The sequence below is a fragment of the Thalia democratica genome, chromosome 8 (genome assembly GCF_965202585.1).
Source record: "Thalia democratica chromosome 8, ktThaDemo2.hap1.1, whole genome shotgun sequence".
Classification (NCBI taxonomy): Eukaryota; Metazoa; Chordata; class Thaliacea; order Salpida; family Salpidae; genus Thalia; species Thalia democratica.
The window spans coordinates 23,749,334-23,774,065 of NC_139172.1; the positions used below are offsets into that span (position 1 = coordinate 23,749,334).

At 25.2% G+C, this 24,732-nt stretch overlaps 1 protein-coding gene across 1 annotated transcript in view; it reads left to right on the top strand.

Annotated features, from left to right (window-relative positions):
- Positions 1 to 24,732, top strand: part of LOC145843042 (uncharacterized) — a 39,575-nt gene that overhangs the window by 9,574 nt on the left and 5,269 nt on the right. Inside the window, exons 7-18 of the mRNA XM_082950509.1 lie at positions 633 to 791; positions 947 to 1,072; positions 1,377 to 1,505; positions 2,404 to 2,637; positions 4,172 to 4,785; positions 5,381 to 5,441; positions 6,851 to 6,964; positions 7,402 to 7,557; positions 14,284 to 14,290; positions 20,277 to 20,490; positions 21,755 to 21,907; positions 23,182 to 23,397. Coding sequence (XP_082806635.1) covers positions 633 to 791; positions 947 to 1,072; positions 1,377 to 1,505; positions 2,404 to 2,637; positions 4,172 to 4,785; positions 5,381 to 5,441; positions 6,851 to 6,964; positions 7,402 to 7,557; positions 14,284 to 14,290; positions 20,277 to 20,490; positions 21,755 to 21,907; positions 23,182 to 23,397 — 2,183 coding nt within the window. The remainder of the gene's footprint in view (positions 1 to 632; positions 792 to 946; positions 1,073 to 1,376; positions 1,506 to 2,403; positions 2,638 to 4,171; positions 4,786 to 5,380; positions 5,442 to 6,850; positions 6,965 to 7,401; positions 7,558 to 14,283; positions 14,291 to 20,276; positions 20,491 to 21,754; positions 21,908 to 23,181; positions 23,398 to 24,732) is intronic.

The window sequence follows — 24,732 nt, forward strand, 5'->3', positions numbered from 1 at the left end:
GGTAAAAAAAATATTTATAAAACGTTGCTGTATTTAAAGTTAATGTTACTAAAATTACTGTTTGATATTTTTAATTTAATATTAAGTAGATAGTTATTTATCGCGTAGTAAAAAAAAATTGTGAGTACAACAGTTTTCTTTCAAAAAACTATACCATAGAACTTGTTTTGAACTATAACTTTACACACACTAAATAATTTATAACATCAAAACTTCCCGTACAAAGATACACAATAAATTATTAATGCTATAACTATTTTGTTTTACTTTTTACTACTTGCGTAGGACGCTAGCAACATACTTTAGCTTAGTTGACTTTTTTGAAAACTTAGGTTGAAAACTTTTTTGTTTTTTACATAGAATACGTCGTATAATATACTTATTAAATTTTTATTTTGATTTTTTTTAAATATAAACTAACTGAAATTACAATTGAAGAAAAACATGACAATGTTTTGAAGTAAGGGGCATTCTTTTATTAATTAATTTAGTTTCATTAAGTATAAAAACATGTTCAGAACTTCATTAAGAATTTAATAACAGTCTAAATCAAAATTATTGTTCCCGCCTCAAACATTTAGACATTGATAAAAGAAAATTAGAACATTTTATCAACCTTATATTTGTTCCAGCTCCTAAAAAGTTTTAAAAGGATTGAACTGAAAGTTGTGGTTGGAACTTCTTTTGAAAATTTTGAAAAAAGATCTAAATGTAAACAAGATTTTGAAGATGAAATTAAGGGAGCCAAGTCTTTGACTAATGGTAACGAATCTACAGACATTGAAAAACAAGTTTGTAAATAAAGTATAAATGTTCAAAACTTAAGTTTTTGCTACTAAATAATTTTAACTGTTGCTATTCTGTTTTTTGAAAGAAATATTTTTTTAGACTTTTATAGATTATTGCTGATAAAAGTCCTTTTTTATTTTTGTCTTACAAATTCCAGGTGACTTTAACGCCGTTGGAAGGCCAGCAGCTGGGTTTTATGATCAGGGGAGGGAGTGAGTTCGGCGTGGGAATTTTCATAACTGGCGTCGAGCAAGGTTCAATCGCTCAAAAGAACGGATTGAAGGTGGCGTTTGATCGATTTTTAATTAAGTAATCTAGTTTAAAAAAAGTGTTACATCAACAAAATTATGTTGTCTATGATTTTTTTAAAATTTAAACTTATTATCATGGTATGTTTTTAAATTTTTTAAGGCTTTGTTATGCAAACTAAGTTTCGGTCATAGACCTCGTCAGATTTTTTATTTGACCGAAACTTAGTTTGCATAATAAAGTCTTGAAAGAAAAAATATATTAATCAACCTCTAGTAGTTGAGATCTCTTTATTTGTTTTCTTAAAATCAAAGCATATAATGTTATTATTGTTTTAGGTTGGTGACCAAATAATTGAGATAAACGGAATTAATTTTGAAAACAACTCGCACAAGAAATGCGTTGAAGTGGTTAAAAACTCTGCAAAATTGCAAATGATAGTCAAGTATAGAGGTAGAGTGCCGCAAGTAAGTACCATAAACAATCTTGAGTTTCTTATTTTCTATCGGTTTCTTTTATCCTAAGAACACTATTTGTAGTTAACATGCTTTATTTTATTTGTGTTTAGTTATTTAAAAAAATGTTTTTTAAAACAGCTTGTTAAATTTTAAAAGTAGTATGCTCAGACTAGGGGTCGGAAAACCTGCAAAGCAAAAAGTTTTATCCTGCGACGTGCTTTATAGCCTTAAAATAACTAGTTTTGTAGAAGCAATGTTCAGGCTTTTTATAATAAAAGTTTACAAATATACACTTTTTTGGTTATAAATAAACAGCTCCCTATTTTATATTTATTTTATTATACGTTTGCTCTTAAATATAATTTTTTTTATTAAAATATTAATATTTTAAATTGTATCATTTAAAAAAAATACTGTGACCCACGAACCTGGCTTAGACACATGTTTAAGTTTGAGTAGGTTGATTTTTAAAGATATTGAGCTTTATTTTCAAATATTAAATTTTTTTAATTTTTAGTTTTTTATGTTTATAGTCTATACTTGTTCTAATGTTATTTTTCAATGAGACCGGATTGTTGAAGTTTTAGTGTTATTCTAGTACTTCTTCAGTTTTATCTTAAACTTTAAGGTATGAATTTAAAGATTGTTCTTTTGAACTACACTGTTTTGAATATTTAGATTTTTTTCTTTAGAATATCTTTTGTATCAACAAAACTTGGATAAGTTTTATAAATATAAAAGTTTGAAAATTGTATATTTCAAAAAAAAAAACAAAGCTAAATTTACTTTTAATTTTTAATGTTAGTATATCAAAGTTTACACTTACTACTCTTTATGTTCAAAACACCATTGACTAAGAACTAGTTTTGTAAAGTAGTTGTTATAAAACTTTAAGTTTAACTTACAGGAAGTTCAGAGAAAAAGATGTTCAAACAATAAAACAACCCACCATAAACAAAACGACAATAATAACGTCATAGACTCGTTAGCAAATCGGCTACATAACAGCTTAACCATGGATGGTGTGACTTTAGACGACAGAAAAATAAGTGAAACAACTGATATTTTACATAGCTATAATATTGGTGAAACCGACGTTTACGCATTAGCAGAATTCGTTTGCAAGTTGCAAAATGAAAAAGTTGGTTAAAAAAGTTTAACATCATTAACTTGGTAGAACTAGTTTTTCGTAGTTTTGAAATTGTAACTGGTTAATAATCTAATTTTTGTTAAATAATTTGTTTACTTTTGTTTTTATTTTATTTTTTTATGTGATCAGTAATATTGCAGGTTAATATAAGGGATTTAAAAGAATCAAAAAATAAATTTAGCAATTTGATGAAAGGTATACGAGATAACTTTTCAAAAAATTTTAGTTTCTTTTTAGATATACTCAGTAAAAAAATTGTCAAACTGCATTTAACCATTAAGGCCATAGGGGGGGTCCACTTTGTTTTTTACAACTTGATCTTATTTTGTAGAATTTAATCTGAGCTATCAGACACTTTTAACCGCTTAAAAAAACTCAAAGTAATTTTTGAGATATAAGCGATCAAAGAAAGGGCGTTCAATAGGTTCCTTATGGAAGGCAAAAACTAAAAATGCGAAAAAAGACTATTTCACTAAAAATCTATCTCCTCCTTCATTTTTTGAGTAATCTTTCTCAAATTTTTACAGAATGTGTATCATTAAACTTTAAAGAGATCTATTGTAGGAATTTTTTTAATTTTTAGTAAAAAAAAAACTATTGTCAAAAAACTACCCTTTTTTTTAGTTTTTTGTGGATAAAATTTTTATTTTTCAAAATTAAAAAAATTCCAACATTCAGATTCTTCAAAATATAAAAAGGAACATTTCCTAAAAATTTTAAGTCTCTAGGTCAAAAAATGAAGGAGGAGATAGGTTTTTAGTGAATTTTAAAATTTCCGAGAAAATTGACCCCAAAAAATTTGCGGTCCATACGTTTATATTGGAAAATTTTTACAAAAAATTAAATATCTCAAAAGATAAATGATATTTTTGAATTCTATAAAAACTGGCTTATAGTTTGTACTTTAAGCTTTCATATAAAAGCCAAAGTTAATTTTAGTAAAAAAAATGTTGGACCCCCCCCCCCCCCCCCCTATGGCCTTAAAGTACATTATAAATGTTATGAATAGTTATAAATGTTTTACAACAAAAATTTTACCAGAATTAAGTTAAAAATCTCTAAAAATATGTCTCTATTAAGCTTTTAGGCAAAAGATCTCAAAAGTTTACGATTAACTTTTATTTTATTCACCACCTAGGTTTACTTCTTGATTTCATTTTTGATAAGTTGTTTGTTTTCATGTGAATATATAAGTATTTTATAATCTAAAAACTAGTTTGTATACTTAACCAAAACTAGGTCGTTTGTTTGTAAAAAATATGTAAAAAAAAAATTGAAATTCAGTTTAAGTATTATGATGAGTTAAGAAATGTTGTAAGCATAATAAATTTAATAGCTTAGATTCTTTTAAACATACTAAATCAGAGTAGTTGTTTAATTTATATCTCAGTTTTTAGTAAAAATTAAATTAACTTTAAAAGAATCAATAGCTTCATCTTAAATAAACTATACACTCAAAAGTGCTTTTACACTAAGAACTTTACTTTCATTAGTAAGAATAAATATCAAAACGTACAAATTTCAGGTTGTTTCAGCCGTGCGAGGGCAAGTGAGAAACTGCGATGCTGCGAAATTTAACAAGGCTTTGTCGAACTTCCGACAAAGCAACCAGACGCTCAGCACTTCGTTTACAAGTTCCAACGAAGAGTTTCGCGGCGATGCGACGAGCAACATGCAGAGCGCGCCGATAATCCAGTTTCAATCTCACCGCGATGAGCTGCTGGAAAAAATTAGATCGATTGGAAGCTGCAGAGAAAAGTTTGAAACTGAGTTTTCAGATTCTTCTCAAAATTTTCCTTCCAACTCGGGAAAGTCTAGAGTTTCAAGCGTGTACAACGTTGTATCGTTTGTCGATGAAGAAAGTATTAATTTTGAGAGAAATAAAAACGTTTTTGAAAGAATTCCCAAGCCAGCCGAAAGAAAAATGAACAGAATCAGTATCAACAAGCGAAAGATGTCGCATTTCAATGGTAACAAGATTCAACCTGTAAATTATGGTGTTTTTGAGATTAATTCTAATAATTACCCAACGTCCGTCAACAATAACAATTCAAACGAATGCAAAATCTTGCAAAACGAACCAGATATGGATCTTTTACATTTTGATGATGAAACACAGGAGCCAAGTTTGAATTGCAGGTAATACTTACATAAATATTTTAAAGTGTTATAGTATATTAGACCTCACGGTGAGCACCTGTGCACAGTAGTTTAAAAAAAATTGTTTCACTGTGCACAGAAAATTTACCAAGGTTAAAAAAAGATTACAAGTGACGTTTATTCTGTCCTTTTGCGTTATAAAAAGATAATGATAACATAAATTAACAGTTATTTGCACGTTGTTTGTATGTTAAGAAACTTTAAATATAAAAAAGTGTTTATCAATTTTAGTTTGCATATTTTATAGTTTAGTGTGCTCAGCTTTTGAAATTGTTGATAACCACTCATATAGACTATGTGATTTTTCAAATTTAGCAAAGTTATAAATGATTTCTTAAAATGTTTTAATTTTGTATTTGTTTTAAGGAAATGTGGTAGCTTTTATTGAAAAATATATAGCACAATAGCTTAAGTAGGTTGTCTAGATTTATTTACTTTCTAAGTCAATATTGATTTAAGTTTTTTTTTAAGTTAAACTACTCAATTTACTGATAATCAAGTTAATTTTATAATTTTTTACCATTATTTTTTAACTTCTTATAGTCAATATATATATTAACTTGAAAATTAAAAGGTATTCAAACTACCCAAAAAGTGTTAGCTGCAGAAGAATGAATTGTTCTGAATATGTACAGGTTTCTATTTTTAATTGTTTACTTCATTGAATAACTTTTTTTACACCCAATCGATTAAATTTTCTAACTGATTATCTATAAGCTTTTTTCAGCAACTAGTTTGTTTTAAGATTACTAATTTCTTTTTAAAGCTAATGAAGCATAGTTAAAGAAATTTTTGTAGTATAGTCTTTCATTCAGAAAACATTTTCAAACTACGAGAAATTATAAATTGCAATACTATACATCAAGTCTTTTGAAACTCAAGTATTAACTTGTAATTCTAAATTTTTACTGTACATAAATAAAGCTTATTAAATATGGTATTTTTTTAAATACTACTATTTTATAGCTAGTCTAGAAATTAGAATTTTTATTTTATGTTGCAAGTTTGTTCTACCAATAAAAAATTTCTAAGTATAAACATTAACAGTTTTTTCAAAACAACAGGGTGGCCACTTAACCTGGAATCGTGGAAAAACCTGGAATTTGACTTAAAAAGCTTAAAAAACCTGGAATTTGATAAAATAAATTTTTTTTTGGAAAAACCTGGAGTTTTGAACAAAAATCAGTAAAAAACTTGGAATTTCAAACTGATTTGACGTGTTTAGTTGTGAAATATCGATTTTTCTTACAAATATAAGGACAAAAAATACAGATAAAAAATTTTTGTCATCATCAAACATTTATTTTATTTAAAACATATATAAAGGAGCTTTACAGTATATTTTTAATGTTGTTATACTATTTTACACAGTTTTTTTTTTAGATTTAATTTTTAAACTTTTTAATTTAAACTAAAAATTGACCCAAAAACGTCTACTTTCAAATACCTGGAAGAAATTTAAAAAAAACTAGTGGCCACCCTGAAACAATCAAAGATTATCTAACAGTTTTTCTAGTATTTTATAACTTTGGTAGCAAGTGAAAAACTAAAAAAAGTTCAACTAACTACTGACAGCACACAACTTAGTTACCTAAACGTTTTAATCATCTTTTCAAACGAGATCTATAGACTTAAACAGTAATTCAGGATGGTACAGTATTGAAATAATAAAATATAATCCTTAATTCCTTTTGATCCTAAACGTACTTATCTAACCCACCAACGACTTTATATAAAATACCTTTAGAAAATTTAACCAGAGCATTCATCACTTTAAATTTATGCCGATTTAGCATCTAGTTAGCTTTAGCTCAATTATATTACAAGCATTGTATAATTGGAACTCAAAAGACAAATCTAATAACTGGTATAATAAACCTTTATAGCTGATGTAGTAAAGTATACTTAATGTTACTAGTATTTTTTATAAATAAAACTTGAAATCAAAAACTTTTATTGTTAAACTGATTAAAAAGAAGTCAATTTTTTAAATTTGTAAGTTTATTTTTCTCTTACTTATAATTGAAATATAAAATACCTTCAGACTCCTAATTTAGACGAAAAAGAAAAACTGACTGTGTTTAAAACATCGAGGAATTTAGGAATCAGCATTAAAGGTGGCACTCGACACAGACTTCCAATAATTGCAAATATACAAGTTTGATTGTTACGAAAATTTTATAACCAGTTTTATTAACTCGTGTGCAGTTATTTGACTATACCATTAAACTACTGATGTAGTGTTAAAAAAAGAAGTAGTTTTAGAAAATTCACAAAAGTATAGAGCTTTTAATGTTCACATAATAGTACAATAAGTCTGATTAACGTTTCAACCAATTTAAAAGTAAAATGGGAACATTAAAACTTTTTTTTTTAGATTTTAGTTTTTAGCTAGCTATTTACAAAACTACCCTTGTTTGATGGGTGAATACTTTTCACAGACTAGTAAATTAAAACATGACACATAGTTGTAACCTTGAATTATATATAATTTCCTCTACGAACCTGTGTAATATTTGTTTTTGAATAACATTTTATTAACAATGTTTTTTTATCAGACTTTTTTTTTAATGAGGTAACTTATCATCGTAACAGCCTGGAAGTTGTGCTGACAAATGTTCTCAGCTGAAGGTCGGACAGATCTTGCACGAGGTAAACGAGAAGTCTCTCGAAGGTTTGCGGCATGAAAGTGTTGTTTTGACCATCGCTGAAGAGTTCACAAACACTGAGAAGGACTTTATACAACTTGTTGTGAGTTAAAGCTGAATATAGAACTGTGAAATTATGTTCAAATTGATTTTATTTTATTTTTAAATTTTTATGCTGTTGAAGTTCTATGCTACTATTGATTTTTGTTCAAAAGAAAAAACTGAAGTATAAAACATTGTGTTTAATTGATTCTACTTTAAAAAATCAAATCTTTAAATCATTGTGTAAAAATTACTATAACCATTTAGTTTTACTATTTTTATACCGATACCATTTTTAAAAGCTTTGGGGGTTTTACCAAAAGTACATTTAAATATAGTACATTTTAATCTTTTATAGGAAGATACTTTCGAATTTTCTGATTGATCAGTTACTTTTTCTCTATTAATACATATGCTTCAATATGTTTTTATATTTGTTATTGATTTCTAATTTTTAGTTTATTAATTATAGAGTAACAACTTTAGTTGTTAAACTTAATGAGACTGTCATTCAAAATAGCTTTGCATTTACTTACTCAATGTAAAAATCTAATTGATATAAATTACCTTTCTAAAATATCATCCGCATTACAATTTACACTGTTCATTTAAAAGTTTTAAAATATTGTATATTATTTAGGTTTAATACTAAGTTTAAAGCATACAAATAGTTTGTTGTAAATATCAATTTGGTCAAGAAAATTTTCTTTATGTTGTTCAGTTTTTATATTTTTAAACATGTATTCAGAATGATTTCAGACTTCAAGCTGCAATTATTCTTAACCTATTTTATTTCGTCCATTAATTTGCATGTTTTTTATCTAATTTACGTTTTTAATGTGTCTCAAAAATTTTAACTTTTCATTTAAAGTTATTTTGAATACTGTAATGTTGTATTTTTTTAATTTTTAGTATTGTCTGAAAATTTATGGTACTATAACAATTTTAAAGTAAGCGTAGAGTTTACTTTTTTTAAATGATAAATTTTTGTTGTTAACTATTTCGAACTTTGTTTTTCTTAATAATGTTTACATGTAAGCTTTTGTTTGGTTGCTACAATTCAGGTAAAATCAAAGTTTGTTTCAAATAACAAGGTTTCAAATAAAGTATAGATTATAATTTCTTTTTAATGATTGCAACTAAAAGTTCTTTTTGTATATTGAAATAGTTACCATTATCTATAACAATTATCTATTAAATATATTTAATCAATGTAAAGTATGAATTGTTAATAATGTTTTTTAAACAAACGAAACGAAGTTTGCTGTAATATAACATCAAAAATTTAAAGTACTCAGTTTGTTGAAGTTATATACGCATTCATTCCGCAGAAAAACGTCGTTAGTTTTTTAATTAACTGAGTATTTTTCAAAATTGTTGTCTTATGTAGCCTTGATTTGAAGAAGGAGTGGGCAACTTTTTGATTTGGCGAAATTACTAAAATAAATCTTTTGCGCGCTAAATTTCTTAAAAATAAGTCTTAGCTGGCAGCTTAATTTTTAAAAGTAATGTATTATGAATAAAATTGCAATGTAGCAATCTAGTTTAATAAGCACTATTGTGCATTAAAAACAAAACTAAGAGCATATTTAAATATACTACTTTAAAAAGTCAAAGCTATTAATTTTTCACTAGATTTTTAAATTTAATAAATACGTTTCGGCCCACTAACCGTACATTGCTCACTCCTACTTTAAAGACTTATTTGATTTGTTTTAAGATTTTTTGAAGGTTTTTATCTTTAAATACTTGATGTAGAAAAACTTAATTTTATACAGTCACCTCTCGCGAATCTATGCAAATTGTGTCCACACTAAAAGTGCTTAACTAAACGAGAGGAAGAAAATAAACTTACTATGTTGGCTATTTTCTTATGATGAATTTAGTTATATACAGTATAGTGACTTTCCCACTGCTTTTATTCAAGCTGTACGTATATGTGAAAAGCTTTTTAGTAAATCAAAACTATCAAAGATTGAACTTGTCTTGCATGTTGTTAAAGGAAGATCTTTCTTTAATACCATGATAGACAAGTTTAATCTTAGTTGGGCAAGAAACAAATTAGTAGAAATATGAGATTTGTTGAGTTGATATGAAACTCTATGTCATAAATAATTTATTTGAGGAATTGAAAATAGTATTTTGTTTGATTTAAAGGTATGAAGAAGTATTAAGATACCTAAAATATAAGTAGCAAAACCATAGAGTTCAATAGGTTTTTATGGAAGGCACAGACTAAAAACTTAACATCTCTATTTTATTAAAAATCTATCTTCTACATCTTAGAAAGTTTAATTGAAAAAAAAACACATTGTTTACTTAATCATGCAATAAACTTACAATATGAATTTTTTTTTTCAAATTATTACTTAGTATTTTTTGAAAATTCTAAAAAATGTAGTTAAACGAGAGTGCGTAGATTCGTGAGAGGTGACTATAATGTGTAATTTTATGTTTTTGTTTCTAAATGAATTTTCTAATTAAAATTGTTTGCATAAAAAGGCTCGCTCTTTTGCTTATTCTGCCAATTGATAAAATGCTGCTTGTTTTGCTGCAATAATTTTTAAGTTATTTATGTAGATTGTAAAAAAAATCAAAATACTGTGTAATTTTAAAAGTTTTTAATTAGTTATATAAGAAATCATATGTTCAAAAATTAAAATAGAACTTTATGACTTATAATGTTTTCACTCAAGTAATATTTTTGTTCTAACTTATAAAGGGAACTTTTAAGTAATGTTACTCTAGTAAGGTCAGGAAAATACAGTTTAATGTTATGTGGTAACCTTGCAATAGCTTGTATATCGTACTAAGATTTTGTACCAATGTTGATTAAACAGAGAATTTATAAACACTTTTGATCTACCATGCATATTAATGTGTTTTTGCTTTACATTTATGATTTTTAAAGTATGTGAAACATTTTTAAAATTAATTTTACGTGTTACAAGTTTTGGATTGTTTTTTATGTGTAAAAATTAATAAAATACAAAAAATAATAAAAGGAGTGTTTTTTTTACTAAATATAAAATGTATAAAAAACTAAATTATAAAGAAACTATTATGTAAGCTAAAAGACATAAAGTTAATGCTTTATAGCAGTTTTCTAAGCTTCTGATTATTTTTTTACCATATTTCACTTGTAGAAAAAACCTCAATTTTCATGTTTTGCTTTCTGTGTAGTGTTTTTTCTTAAAAAGTTACAAAAAATATAAGCACATATTTAATTGTTAATAATTTCAATATGGTTTTAAAAATGTTAACTTAACTGTAAGTATAACATCGTATAACTCTTTTTTTGTTTAGCCAAAAGATTATACCTTAAATTCAAATTAGTAGATTAAATCTAAATTTTCACAGTAAGAAAAAAGTAAACAAATTAATATCTTAAAATAAAGTAAATAATTTTATAAGCAAAATTATGTTCTGTTTGTATAGTTTAAAATATATTAAACTTTTTTAAAAAATTTAGGACTATATTGTTAACTTTTTTATTAATATCAGTTTTACTTTACTTTTAACTTACACACTTAGTAAATACTTTATGTCACGAAGTTTAAAAGTTGTTTGTAAATAAGATTAAAATGTAAGATTTAGGCAAATTAATTTTCTGGTAAACACAGAAAAAAAATCTATACTAAATATTATTTTAAATAAAAAATTTAGTTAAATGTCGATAGTAAAAATAGTAATATATAAGTAGATCACAGTGAAAGACAGCTTCATTAATCTAAGTACATTTGTAAAAAACTAAGCTTCAAGAGTAAAAACAAAACATGCATATTAGGACCAAGCTTAAACTCGAAATTAAGAGACTACAAGTTAAAGATCATAAAATTAAATTGGCTGCTAAGTAAAAATAAAAATCATAATAATAGATACATATGAGTATGGTGACATAAAGTGATATCAATTTTTATAACTGTATTAAACAGTAAAAACACTTTTAGTGTAGACCAGGGGTCGGAAACTGGCCCTGAAAGCCAAAATATGCGGCCCGCGAATTACTTTTCAGCTCAAAAAACTAATTAGAAATGTTTCTGTGGTGAAAGCATAAAGTTAGACTTACAATTTAATAGTTACTACTTCTCTATTTATGCTTGTTTGATCATGTTTTGGTGTAAAATAGTATTCTTATGTTGATTACTACAAATATTTTGAAATAACTGCGGCCCACACAAGACTTTTTTTAAACAGTGCGGTATGCGAGCAGCTTTTTCTCGGAAAGTAGACCCGTCACTTAAAAAAGGCTTCCGACCCATGGTGTAGACACATGACAAACACAAAAGGTTCATAGTTATCATCTTTTGTATGATTTTTGATAAAACTAGTATAAGTAAGTGTTAAACTTCTATACGATTTTTATTTATAAGTAAGATTAGTTTTATTCTTATATTTATAGTGACCAAATAGTGTTTTCTTACACCAGGTCCTTTGACCAAACCTTTAACCTTTGATTTCTTTGGCGCGTTAATCTTACTAGCACTTATAAGTTAAAAAAAGCTACTATTTTTGTGATTTAACTGAAAAATGTTATTGTAAATTGAAAAGTTAAAGAATATTCTCTCGTAATTAGACTTTAGCAACAAAAATAAGTTTAAAAAAATATTACAATTAGGGACTTAATAAAAAAAGTTTGTTATTACTCTAAGTTTTTCGATCTTATTAAAACTTGTAATAATAATTAGTGGTTATATAAAGAAACGCGATACTTTTAAATTTTTTTAATCAGTGCTGCCAAAAAACCTGGAATTTGAGAAACTTTGAAGAAAAAAAAAAGATAGTCTGGAATTCTTCACAAAAATCTCTTAAAATCCTGGATTTTTAAACAGTTTTTTGACTGTAAAACAGTGAATTTTTGATTAGGTAAGAAATATCTATTATAATTAATATTTTTTTAAACATTAAAAATTTTATTTACTATGAAACACTTTTAAAGTAGATTACAATATCTTTTTGGCATTTTTATACTCTTCCAAGAAGGTTTTTACCTTCTATTTAATTTAACGCTAAAAATGGACAAAAAACTTGTACTTTCAAAAATCTTGAAAATTTTAGAAAACTTTGAAAAAAGTCTTCGACGCAACCCTGTTTATAAAAATATATTTTTAAGTTAGTAAAAATAACTTATGAATTCCAAATGTTTAAAATTGCTCTTTGAATCCTTATTGTGAGTTTTTTAAAATAAAAGCTGACTAAAACTAAATATTACAAATTTTTAGTTGCTGAGTCTAAAAGATGAAAAGTTTTAATATTTTTACAGATAATACTAGACCAGAATATTGAGACTAAGTAAATCCAAACAAACTTATGATAAGCATTGTATGTCTTACTAGTACTTTTTTTAGATAAATTATACATCATTTACAACAAAACTTGATATTATAATTGGATGGATATTTAGTTATAGTTTAAATTATACATTATTTATTACAGCGTTTTTATTTATCTTATGACTTTAAAAACGATCTTAGCTCAATAGTAATGCTATAAAAAAGAACAAACTCTTTAAAGTAATAATAAAATAAGAATAAAAAACTAATTTTATGTTGAAAATAAGTAATGAAAGACAAAATAGCTTTAAATATTTATTTAAGATTTTGAAAATATTAAACTGTTTTGGTTCTGTTTACAAAAAATACTATTGGGGTTGATTCTGGGTGAATTCAACGTTGTATGAAGTCCAGATTTGACTAAGACCGAAAGTATACTTAGTAGAATACTTAGTTCAAATTGTTTAAGAAATTTGATTGTTCACTGTTTGTTTTAATTCTGCTAGAAACTTTCAATAAGAAAATAACAAAAAATTAGAATAAAATTCGGCAATTTTTAAACAATAAGTTAAACAATAGTATTTTTTAATTTTAAGTCTTTGAAATTAAATATTTTCTCACTTCTGTCGACAAAATCTTAGTAACTTTAGAAACTAAAGTCAATATTACTAATGAAGTAAAAGTAATTTAAAACAAGTCTTACTTCATTACAAATAGCGAATAAGGCTAGCCTAATTTGTTCATACTTTTTTTATAAGGATTCAGCACAATGTTTTTAGAGACTTACTAAAATCTTGGTTGTTTTGTTCTTTCTTTTTTTTTGTCATGAGCACATAGCTTGGGGGACTTTTGATTATAACGAATGTGATGAAAGTTTCAGTAAATAAAAGTACAAGTCTGAAAACATAAAATTAATCAGGAAAATTTTGTATAGACAAAATAGGATGAAATTAGGAAAATTAATATATAAATAATATATGTTAAAAGAGGTTGAATTTATATAACAAAGGCATCAAAAGCTATAAAATGATCAAACATTTATACTAAACTTTATTATTTTGTGTTAACAGTTACTGTGTTTTTATTTATTTTTAAATAAATATTTACAGTAAATACATTTTCACGGCTGTTAGCTTGTTTTTAATATAGTCGTTTACTACTTTTAAAATATTATGCCTTATACATAAATGTAACAAAGTTCTTAAAAACGTAAATAATATGTAACAAAAAGATATAATACAGAATTAGTTTTAAAAAATAAAACTATTAATTACTTTAAAACGCTCTATACATTTAATTAATGAAATTAAGTTGTAAAATATTTTTAGTAAAACTTTAGATATTTGTTAGAGATTATATTCTTACTCTCCATACTTTACTTTTTCAGGACTCTTAGCATAAATAACTTTAAACAAGTATCAATATAATAAAAAAGACTGTGAAACAAAAAAAAAACTGTATTCTTTATATAATGTCAAAGTTTTTATACTAATACTTTTTTCCCTTGCTCACAGGTGCTAGGTAAGTTTAAATGGAAATGGGTTTTATGATAGTAATACTTAGACACACACTATTTTCTTTTTTTATTGTAGTTTTATTCTTATATAAGTTTTTTTACATACGTAAGTTAACTTTATCGAACGAGTTTTTAAGTTGATAAAGTATTAAACATCATAAGTGTAACTAAAACTTTTGAGCTATTTTTATATTTGTAGAATACTGAAGTAATTGTTTAACGCAAACTATACATCAGTGTAAGTGTTTGTATGAAACTTTTAAAATTTTATTTACATTAAATTGGTTTTTTCATTTGAGGTTATTAAATCTATTAATACTAACTTGACGAGCAAAACCATAATGAGAATTAAATAAATTTACATTATATTCAAATATCCTATATCTACCAAATAAGAAAGGAAAAATTAAGACGTTTAGAAAAATTTCAGTTATAACTAATAAATATAAACAATACTAAAAATATTATTGTTAAATAAATATTCACAACTGTTTAAGTTAGAAACTAGGATATTCATAAAAATTTTTTTTTAATAATTTTAAAAAGAAAATACCACTTAAAAGGATGTATTTAATATTCAATTATTTTCTTGAACATTTTTTTATTTGGAAAAATAACAACTGACTTTAGTTTATAAAGATTAACTCAAGAAAAAAAAAAAAGAAAAAAAAAAATAAAAATGCGAAGGTTAAGAAAAAATGCCTTTAATTTTAGTAGTTAAATATAATTTTTGCTTTAATTTTTGCAAAAAAAAAACTATTTTAAAAGTTTAAAATTAAGTTTAGTATAACGAATTTATTCCAATAATTGTTTTAGTCTAAGAACTTTTTGAATTATCAAAAAAATTACGGTTTAAAAAAGATAAACGTGTTTTTTAAAGTAATTTTCTTAAACCGACATGAGTAAAACATCTTTATGTAAAGTTTGACAGTTATTTCTTAAAATAGAAAGCTACATAAAATATAAAATTCAAGGACTTCTTCTAAAAAAAACTTCTACGATTGACATTTGTGACTACACATAAACACGCAAGTTAGTATCGGCTAATTGTAGATCGTTACCATTGATTTTTTGATACTTATTCAAAATCATCTCTTCATTGATTGTTCGTTATGATCAAAATAATAGAAGTTCAACTTAAAAGAAAAATTGGATGGAACTACAATCTACTCAGTAGTTCAACGTCTTTTATTAATTTGTTGTATTTGTTAAGTTACAAAAAGCTTTATATGTATAAATTATTAATTTGAAGTTTTTTTCTTTAAGCTAAAGTTAGCATTTACTTTGGTAATGTTGAATATATAATATTTCGATACGTCCCAAATGACATGTAAAAAGTTTTTGTAGTTATAAGCTTTATTTCCTATGAAGGGAATTAGTTGAAACATTAGTTTTAAAAACCTTTTTAAGATATGCAAAATTGAGATTTTATACTATTAGGTAATTTTATAAATGAATAAAAGTTTTATTTTTAATATGGGTTTTAAAAAGTACAAATATCTACATACACATAATCTAGAGCTATTATTCAAATATTAATTTTTAACAAAACAAAAAACTTTAGATAGTTTTATTTATCAAACTTTCTTTATTTATCTACAAAGTTTGTTTTATTATGTTAAAACATGTTTCTTTATTAAATCTAAAAAATCTGACTAAAATATATTCATGTAAAAATTTTATAATACGTGACTAATTTATGTAAGAACTTATTTAAAATAACCAACAGATTTGATTTTAACTAAAAATTTAATAAAAAGTAGTTTACTGCAACGTAGTACATGTAAGTTATGTCTACAAAATATTTAAAACAAAAAGGATAGTTAAAAAAATGATACAAAAAGTAAACTGTTTTAAAAAAACACAGTTTACTTGCTTGTTATACATCTTTTTTTATTTGATTGTATCTGATTATTCGTTCTCACCTCATGTCATTTGATGCCAACAAATTAATGAATAATTAATTTTTTATGATCTTATTACTAGCGAAATCACAACATAAGGTTTTATGACTAACATATGAGGAAACAAAGAACTTTTACAGTTGGATTTTGAAAATTTTGTTAGCTTTATGTGTGATTAAGTTTTAAGCTACACTATCTATAAAAACAAAGAAAAACAAACTATTTAATTACAAACTTTCAAGTTTCGCCTGAGTTTATTAATTTAGGTTATAAATATTCGCTTTATACAACATTGCTTTTTGTTTATAGTTTTTGGTTTAAGAACGGAATATTGTTTTTTTGATTAGGTCTTACTTTAAAGACAAAGTATTAAGAAAAGTAAAATTACTTAAACTAGTTGAAATTTTGTTATAGTTATTAAAAATACTCTTTTAACATTTAACTAAACAAAATAGTAATTTGGTAATTTAGTATTACGGAGTTACAAAAAGTTTAGAGTAGTTTAAAAAGCTAGTGATTTCTAAGATTCTTGTTTTGAATTTTTACAGAAAAACAAAGCAAAAAGCAACCCAATTTCAATTTTTACAGTGTTTAGATTTGCATTTTCACCCTTAAAATTGGTTAAAAAATCAATGATAAGTCTGTTAACTTCGAGTGATGTTTGTGAGTTAAATTTTCGAAAAAACAATGGCGTGCGAGAGAAATTCAATTTAGTGTTTCGGGGTTTTTTTCTTCGCATACGAAATTGTACGTTTTTTGTAATACAGTTTTTGACAGTCTTAAGCTTTTCAAAGTAATTAAATTTGACTTAATCTTAAATGCAAGGTAGTTTTAGAGAGGATTTTTCTATTGCATTTAGCTTTTTTTAGATAAGTATATAGTTATGTTTTAATGACATAAATCAAAGTCTATAAAGTTATTTAAACTACTCTATATTATTCAGATTTTTTAAATGTGTACCAAATAAACTATTTATGAAAAAAAAAAGTTTTGCTTCACATAGGCTAGTTTCCAGTATCTTTATAACTTACTCATAAAAAATTCAAAGTTAATTTTGAAAGATTTAGAAGTTCAATGACATGAAAGCAGCAATCTTCGCAGTATTTTTTTGTTATTTTGTCGAAGTAAAATCAATTTGCATTCTAGCTGGTAAGTCTAATTTTAATTAATTTCTTTAGATTATAAGTGCTTGCATGAGTATATAAATTTTGGTTTTTGAACTTATTTAATTTTTATGAGAGTAAAAAATGTTTTTAGAATATTAACCAAATCAAGTATTTAACCATTAACGTAGTGAAATCTGAAGTTTAGTATTTCTTATTTAACGTAAACATTGCAATACTATTATACTTTGTAGATCTTATTTCAACTTAAAGTTTATAGTTTTTTGAAAACAAAATAATGCTCTGAATATTAAAATCTTTACAAAAGATAAAGTTAAGTTTAATAAAAGTTAAATCAAAAAGCAAAACTTTAGCAAAAATGATTTATAAAAAACTTTTTAATATAAAATTGTAGTCTATGCAACTCTTAAAAATATTTTTTGTTTGTGTTGATTTTTAAATGTTTACTTAAATCAAGACCAACTATTTAAAACTATGAATGGCATGTTAATCTTAACTTCTTTTGGTATTTATAAATTTAATACTTATAACTAAAAATCTATATTGCTTATTTATGATAAAGTCATCTTCAAAAATTTCTCTAACATCAGTTCATGAATTTAATATCTTATACTAAAATTGGTAAAATGCATAAATGTAAAATACTTAGGTTTGCGGCTTAACTTTAAAAACTCATAGAAGTTTAGTTGATGACTAAGGTTAAATTCATACATGTAATAATAAAACTCTAAAAGTAAGAAATTTCTGGACAAAAAAACAGTTTCTGATAAAATGAAAGTTTTAAAGTTTTAATATGCCAAACAATGTAATAACTCTTAAGAAGGTTAATAGACTATAACTCAAATTTAACTACTTTTCACAACTACTCTTTAATGCTATTTACGAAATAGAGATCTATAATTATTAAATAATTGTTATTTAATAGAAACTAACTTTATCATACTAAACAAACAACTAAGTAGTCTAACTAGAGAATAAAAAAAAACATAAAGAAGTTTAAAATTTACTTTTTTTATTGCTAGTTTTATGTTTTTTTATTTGTTTTGTCGTTTATTAAATTTTATTTATTTATTTTTATTTATATAAATGTTTACATAACTTTACTATGTTAATAACACTAAGAAGCAGTTGTGAAATAAACTTATGATTTATTCAAATCTGTTAACAAAATTAAAGTTTATAGCAGATTAGCTTTTACATATCTAAAGTAAAAGAAAGCAACCTACGGCCCGCCGAGCAAAAATGCTCAGCCCCTTGACCTATTTTTTAGCTCAAAGATAACTTTTGCAAATAGTTGAAACTGAGTTATTTATACAAATTGTTTTTTCAGTGTAATAAAATATGTTGAAAATTTAGTTTCAATGCACAGTAGCGTATATAAAAGTTTTGTTTTTTAGAGTTACAAAACAATATTGCATAAGTTTTCATAATTATGTGACCTATTAAGAATTGTCTGAAAATTTTACTCACCAGAGACTTTTTCTGATGATCTGCCCGCCGACTTGTAAATTTCTCAACCCTCATCTAAAGCATAAAATATTTTTGTTTTTCACAACTTTTACTAGAAACTAAATTGCATAAAAAGTATTGATTAAATATTGAAGAAAAGTGATACCATTGAATGTCTTTTAGTGTTGTTATTTTGTTAAATACAAATAAAAAAATTGTTAATATACTCATTTATAGCCTATATTGAAACTTTTATAACCAAAATAATCACTATTCTGTGTAATATAATTAATAGATACACGGGCCTATAATAAGAAATATGGCGGAATTATTCTAAACAGTATATTAAACTAACCAATATTAAAACTATGCTACAAAAGTAGTTTTATTCTTTTTAAAATGTAAAATCTTTATGCTAAAAACCAGGGTATTAATATTTGCATCCAAATCACGTTTAAGCATAGATACTTTAACCATTAAAAACTACATTCGTCCAAAGTATTAAAAAAATTCTACTTTTAAAAGAAAACAGTGGCGCTAATAATAACTAGCGTAGAGATAAAATTAAAGCAAAATAAATTGTTTACTAATAAAATATAAACATTAAATTGCAATTGATCAATGTTTTAATTTGGCACTATACGTGTTCATAGATCAACATTTTCATTAAATGTATAACGTTTTTTGATTATAATACTAAATAAAAGTTTTATTTAGAACTTGAATTTTACTTAGTTCTATGTTTAATATGAATATGTTCTAATATGACTATTTAAAATATAAATTTAAGTATTTGTTAACAAAAAATCGTAGTGAAACAAGTTCACTGGAATATAATAAAAACAAATTATACAGTAATCTTCCTATATTGTACCAAATATGTTTCTGTGTGTTAACGGATTAACACATTTCAACTGGGAAATGTTTTTCCTTTCTATTCATAACCCAGTTGAAGTGTGTTAATCCGTTAACACACAGAAACATATGTTGGTACAATATAGGAAGATTACTGCTCAATTTGTTTTTATGTTCTAATATGTTAATACAAAACCGTATTACCTACTTGTATTCACATAAAGTACAAACTAATGAAATTAAATTTACACTGTGCATATGTGCCTTTTAGTTAACATGCAACTAAACTTTTTTCAGCTTACCTAAGAAAAACTTGATTTAAATACTTTAGATTTTTTTAAGGTATCAAAAAAGCAAACAAACTATATTTACAACATCCAGACCATTTTATTAAAATAGTATTATTTCATTCATGATAAAGAAATCAAATAGTAAAATTTTAAATCAAACTTACTTTCTACTTGTTTAAGATCTTAAAAAACTATAATTAACTACGTTACTCCTATTATTGTTAACATGATAATATGAAGAAAAAAAAAATTGAACTAATGTAAACATATTATATAAAAGAAAGACTAACGGACAGTTATAAAGCTTGATATCATTTTAACTTACATAGAATACTTATTATTTTGATACGGTCGTTACTCTTTTACTAGGTGAAAAAAACAACAAAAAGCGTTTGACTGATGCTAGTTCAGAAAATCAACATGTGCGAAGACTACGTCAGCTGTACAACTCCGACGTGTCCGAGATTCTGTCTTCCTACTTTCTGAGTGAAAAGTGCACGTATGAGCGAACTATGGCGAGTTTGAGAGACTGCGAGTCACAATTTTACACGGACTTGCGAATGAACCCTAGCATAAACTGCGAGTGAGTTATGAGTGATACAAATGTTTAACTAAAAATTTGCAATCCTAATCTCTGTGGAAATTATGTGATACTTTTTGTCTTTGTGATAAAAACTCTTAGTTAGCCTTTTATTTATTTTGAATATCTTTTTTTAACACTATTGTTTTCTAGTACTTTAGCTAGTCATATAAGTTACTAGTATAGTTACTATAGCGTACTATAAGTTTTACTTTTTTTTTAATGTGAATGTTAAGTGAGTGTTAAAGTATTATGTGGAAATACTTTTGCTTGATAAAAAATAATTGCTTACCTACTAATACTTAAAAAAAATTATATTACAAAAACAAACAGCTAGATTTTTTTTTTTAGTAAAATATTATAAATATAAAACGCTCATAAAGGTTTGTATGTCATTTTTATTTTACTTATAACTTTAAACCTATTTTTTGTACAAAACTTATTAAAGTATAAAACAATAAAATTATGTTTTAAAATCTTAAAATTATGTTGATTGTATAAAAAAAATTAATTCACGTACTTTAAAGTTTTTTAAAGTAAGAATGAATAAGTTTTCTTACACAAAAAAAAAGTATACAAAAAGAGTAGGTTTGGCTTCATGTTTAAAAAATAATTAACTCGTAATACTGTCTAACAGACAAACACTGAAATGCTCAAGTTTAGATCTAAAATTTATCTATTTATTTTAAATTTATTTACGTATAAAACTTGTCTTGAGGAATATTTAGGTTAATCGAATTATATATTTTAATGTTTAAACCTTTTTTTTTTGTAATCCAGAGTTTACATGACATGAATAACAGTTTCATTTTTACTAAAATCGCTTATATAATTGTATCATTCCATATCAATAAAAACTATGAATTCATTTATTAATATTTTTGTAAATAACGTTTTTTTCTGTCTTACTTGTTAATTTTTAGTTTCTTTAACTTTAAAACTTGTTTTTAGGAATATTTATATTAATAGAATTATATCTTTTAATGTTTAAACTATTTTTTTTGTAATCCAGAGTTTACATAACATGAATTATAGTTTCATTTTTACTAAAATCACTTATATAATTGTATCATTCCATAATAATAATAACTTATAGTTTAATTATTTATATTTCTTAAATAAAGTTTTTTTCTATTTCCACTATTAAAAACACTAAGGAATGTAAGGTTTTTTTTTTCAAAAAAAAATAAATTAAAAAAGTTTATAATAAACTAGTACATACTTTTATTTAAAAAGTATTGCGTATTTTAATGAGAATATATACTAGACAGCACGTTGAAGTTATGGAAAACTGCAAAATAACAAAAATGCTAAACTGTACGGGTGGTCTTGGTGGACCAGATGTAACAGGTCCAGTAACAGAACCTACAAAAGAAATAGTAGATTCATACTGCAAGCATGGCTCTTTGTACATTGGAAAGTTTGTTGTTTTTAAACATGTATTTTGTTTTCTGCAATATCATTAGTTTCTGATAGTTTCTTTTAGCAACTTAAAGTAAGTTTGAAGAGTAAAATATAAAATTTATTTGTTTTACTAAGTTCACTGCTAGTAATGTAAAATAGAAGTACAATTAATTTTTGATTTTAGTATTTTAATAATACATCTTTAAAAAAAAACTCTACATTGTTGAAAAAAAAAGTGAACACAGATGTCTACATACGTTAAAAGTTTGCAAAACACGTATCTTAAAACTTTTCTCTACTGCAAATTTATATGTAAAACAGTTAAAATCAATATAACAGTGTTTATTTACCAATAAAAACTGCTTCTATTTTCTTGAAACAAACACTAAAGCTAATAAATTTGTATTTATAAATAAGATTACTTGTAAAAATCACTACTAACCCTTACAACTTATAAGTATTCAATTAAACTAATAGATCTGGCTTTCATGAACTTTACATCAATATTCAAAAACGAATGCTAAGTAAAAACAGTTAACATATCTTTATGACTAACAACAAAGCAGATATAAATGTAGAATTGTACTTTTTGGTTTAGTTTTTCAAATGCTGTCTAAATCTTCCTTGTTTATATTAGTTTTTAAACGTTGCACTAACTAGCGTAAAGACTTTAATAAACGACTATTGTGAGAAAAGTTTTTAAACAATGTGAAATAAAAGTTATAAACTTAGATACTTAGATATAAGTATTTACGAGATGGCTACTTCGATAAATTTATAATCTTTTAATAGGTTAGATTTTGAAAACAAATTTATTTTTAATTACTTTTAAAATTAAAACAAACAAAAGCTTAACTTATCGTAAAAAAAGTTATGTGTTTAAAACTGATAAAACCCCTTTTTGGGCAGTTGTAGTAAGTCGGATGCAATAACTAGTAAGGGGCAAAAGAGAGCAGTTTTAAGTTTTGGACAGTAAGGTGACAGCAACTAACTTATACCAATCCTGTTTTAACTCAATGCTTTAACTTTAAGATTTAATTTATTGTTTACGTTTTCTAATTTTTGTTAAAAGGAACATTTAAGCTTAGTTAGAATAGTTTTTATCGTGTTTACAGTATTCGAAATAATTTTACTAGTTGTTTTTTTGTTAATTAAAAACAATGAACATTTTACGTTTACAAACAATCAAAAAATGTATAATAATTATAAAAAGATTACAAAATATTACATCAAACTGTTAACCTATTTAATTTATCCTGAATTTCTAAAACCTTTTTTTTCTTATCTTAGCGATAACAGAGGAGGTTGCACCAAAAACTACGAAAAAAAGTCACGTGACTGCACGGTCGAGTTCACACGGCGATTCCTCGAAGACATGTACGATGATCGGTTGTGCGATTTGTACGAAAGATCGCGCAATTGCGTGTATGACGTAGAAGAACTGGAGTGTTACGACGACGACAGGAACATAGTCAGCGCAAAGTTCGCCCACAAGTACATTTATCGGTAAGATGCTCTTCTGTACTAAAATATAATTGTTTTAAAATGTATACTTTATATCGAACAAAAATAAGTTAAATTAAGTTCTTAGAGTATTTTGTGTTTAATAAACATATTTTGTTGTAGTTGAAATGGAGCTAAGTAACTGTTGTTGATGATTAACTTAAATAATAATTTTTATGTGACTAAGTACTTAAATATAGAATACTAATAAAATTGTACATTTGTTTTAAATACGCTATTAAGGACTAGGACAAAAATATTACAAACAATTTTAAGCTACAAGCAATAAAATTGAACTTGAAAATCAAAATTAAGCTGTAAAACGCAATTATTACACAAGTTTAACGATTTATCAAGGTCTTTTTTTTTGCTTTTGAAGATTTAAAAGGAAACCAGTGTACTTTAGGTAAGGATAAAGACTTTTTGAAAAACAAAATTAAGAAAATGTAATTAATTATAGTATGGCAATGATTTTACTAAATCAATACAGCGAAAACGAAAACTTACCAGAGTTTTGATAAATTTCATTTTTTGAGTTAATCTTAACCAAAAAGCAGTAGATAAAATTGATTGTTTTTTTTTATACTTTTGAATGCTTTACCTGTTTATATTTCACTGTTTTTAAAGTTAACATCTATAGGACTATGATAAAAAAATAATGCTTTAAAACAGTTACATATTTTCGATTAACTTTTTGACTAAGGCAGTAAAGTAATTCAAACGCCTTAAAACGGCGCATTTAATTTTCCCAACCGCAGTATATTCATTAGCTCAAGCAAGGCTTATAATTGCCAGCCACCCACGAGGTTCTGCGCCTTTTTAATCGCTGAGTTGAAAATTTATTTGACTTTTTGTCGATATCGCTACAGCACCTAACACCTCGCTTCCTCTCTATTTTCCCAAGCCTCTGTGTGCATGTTGAATCGATTACAATTGCGCCTGGGGAAAGTTGTTGGAAGGACCAGTTAGCGAGCGTGTTGCAGAGGTGCTAAGTGTCACTCCCGTGCTCGGGCTAATTGCTGTTTATCCGTTTACTGTTTGTTAAGCTGTTAAGTGTGGAAGCGATTTTTGGCATGACGTCATGCATCTTTTGAGAGTATGTTTCTGAGACGTTTGAGTTTTAAATAGTTAACTAAACTTGCATTATTGGAACATTTTGAAAAAATTCACTGAGTATCGTAACATGAATGTTTATAAATTTAATGCAAAATATAAAACATTTTACTTTTTACTAACTAAAAAAAACTGGAACTTTGCTGGTGGATATTTAAAATAAGTTTTTGAGTTAATGCATCTTTTTATTATAATTTTACACTTGTTATAGTGTAACTAAATAAC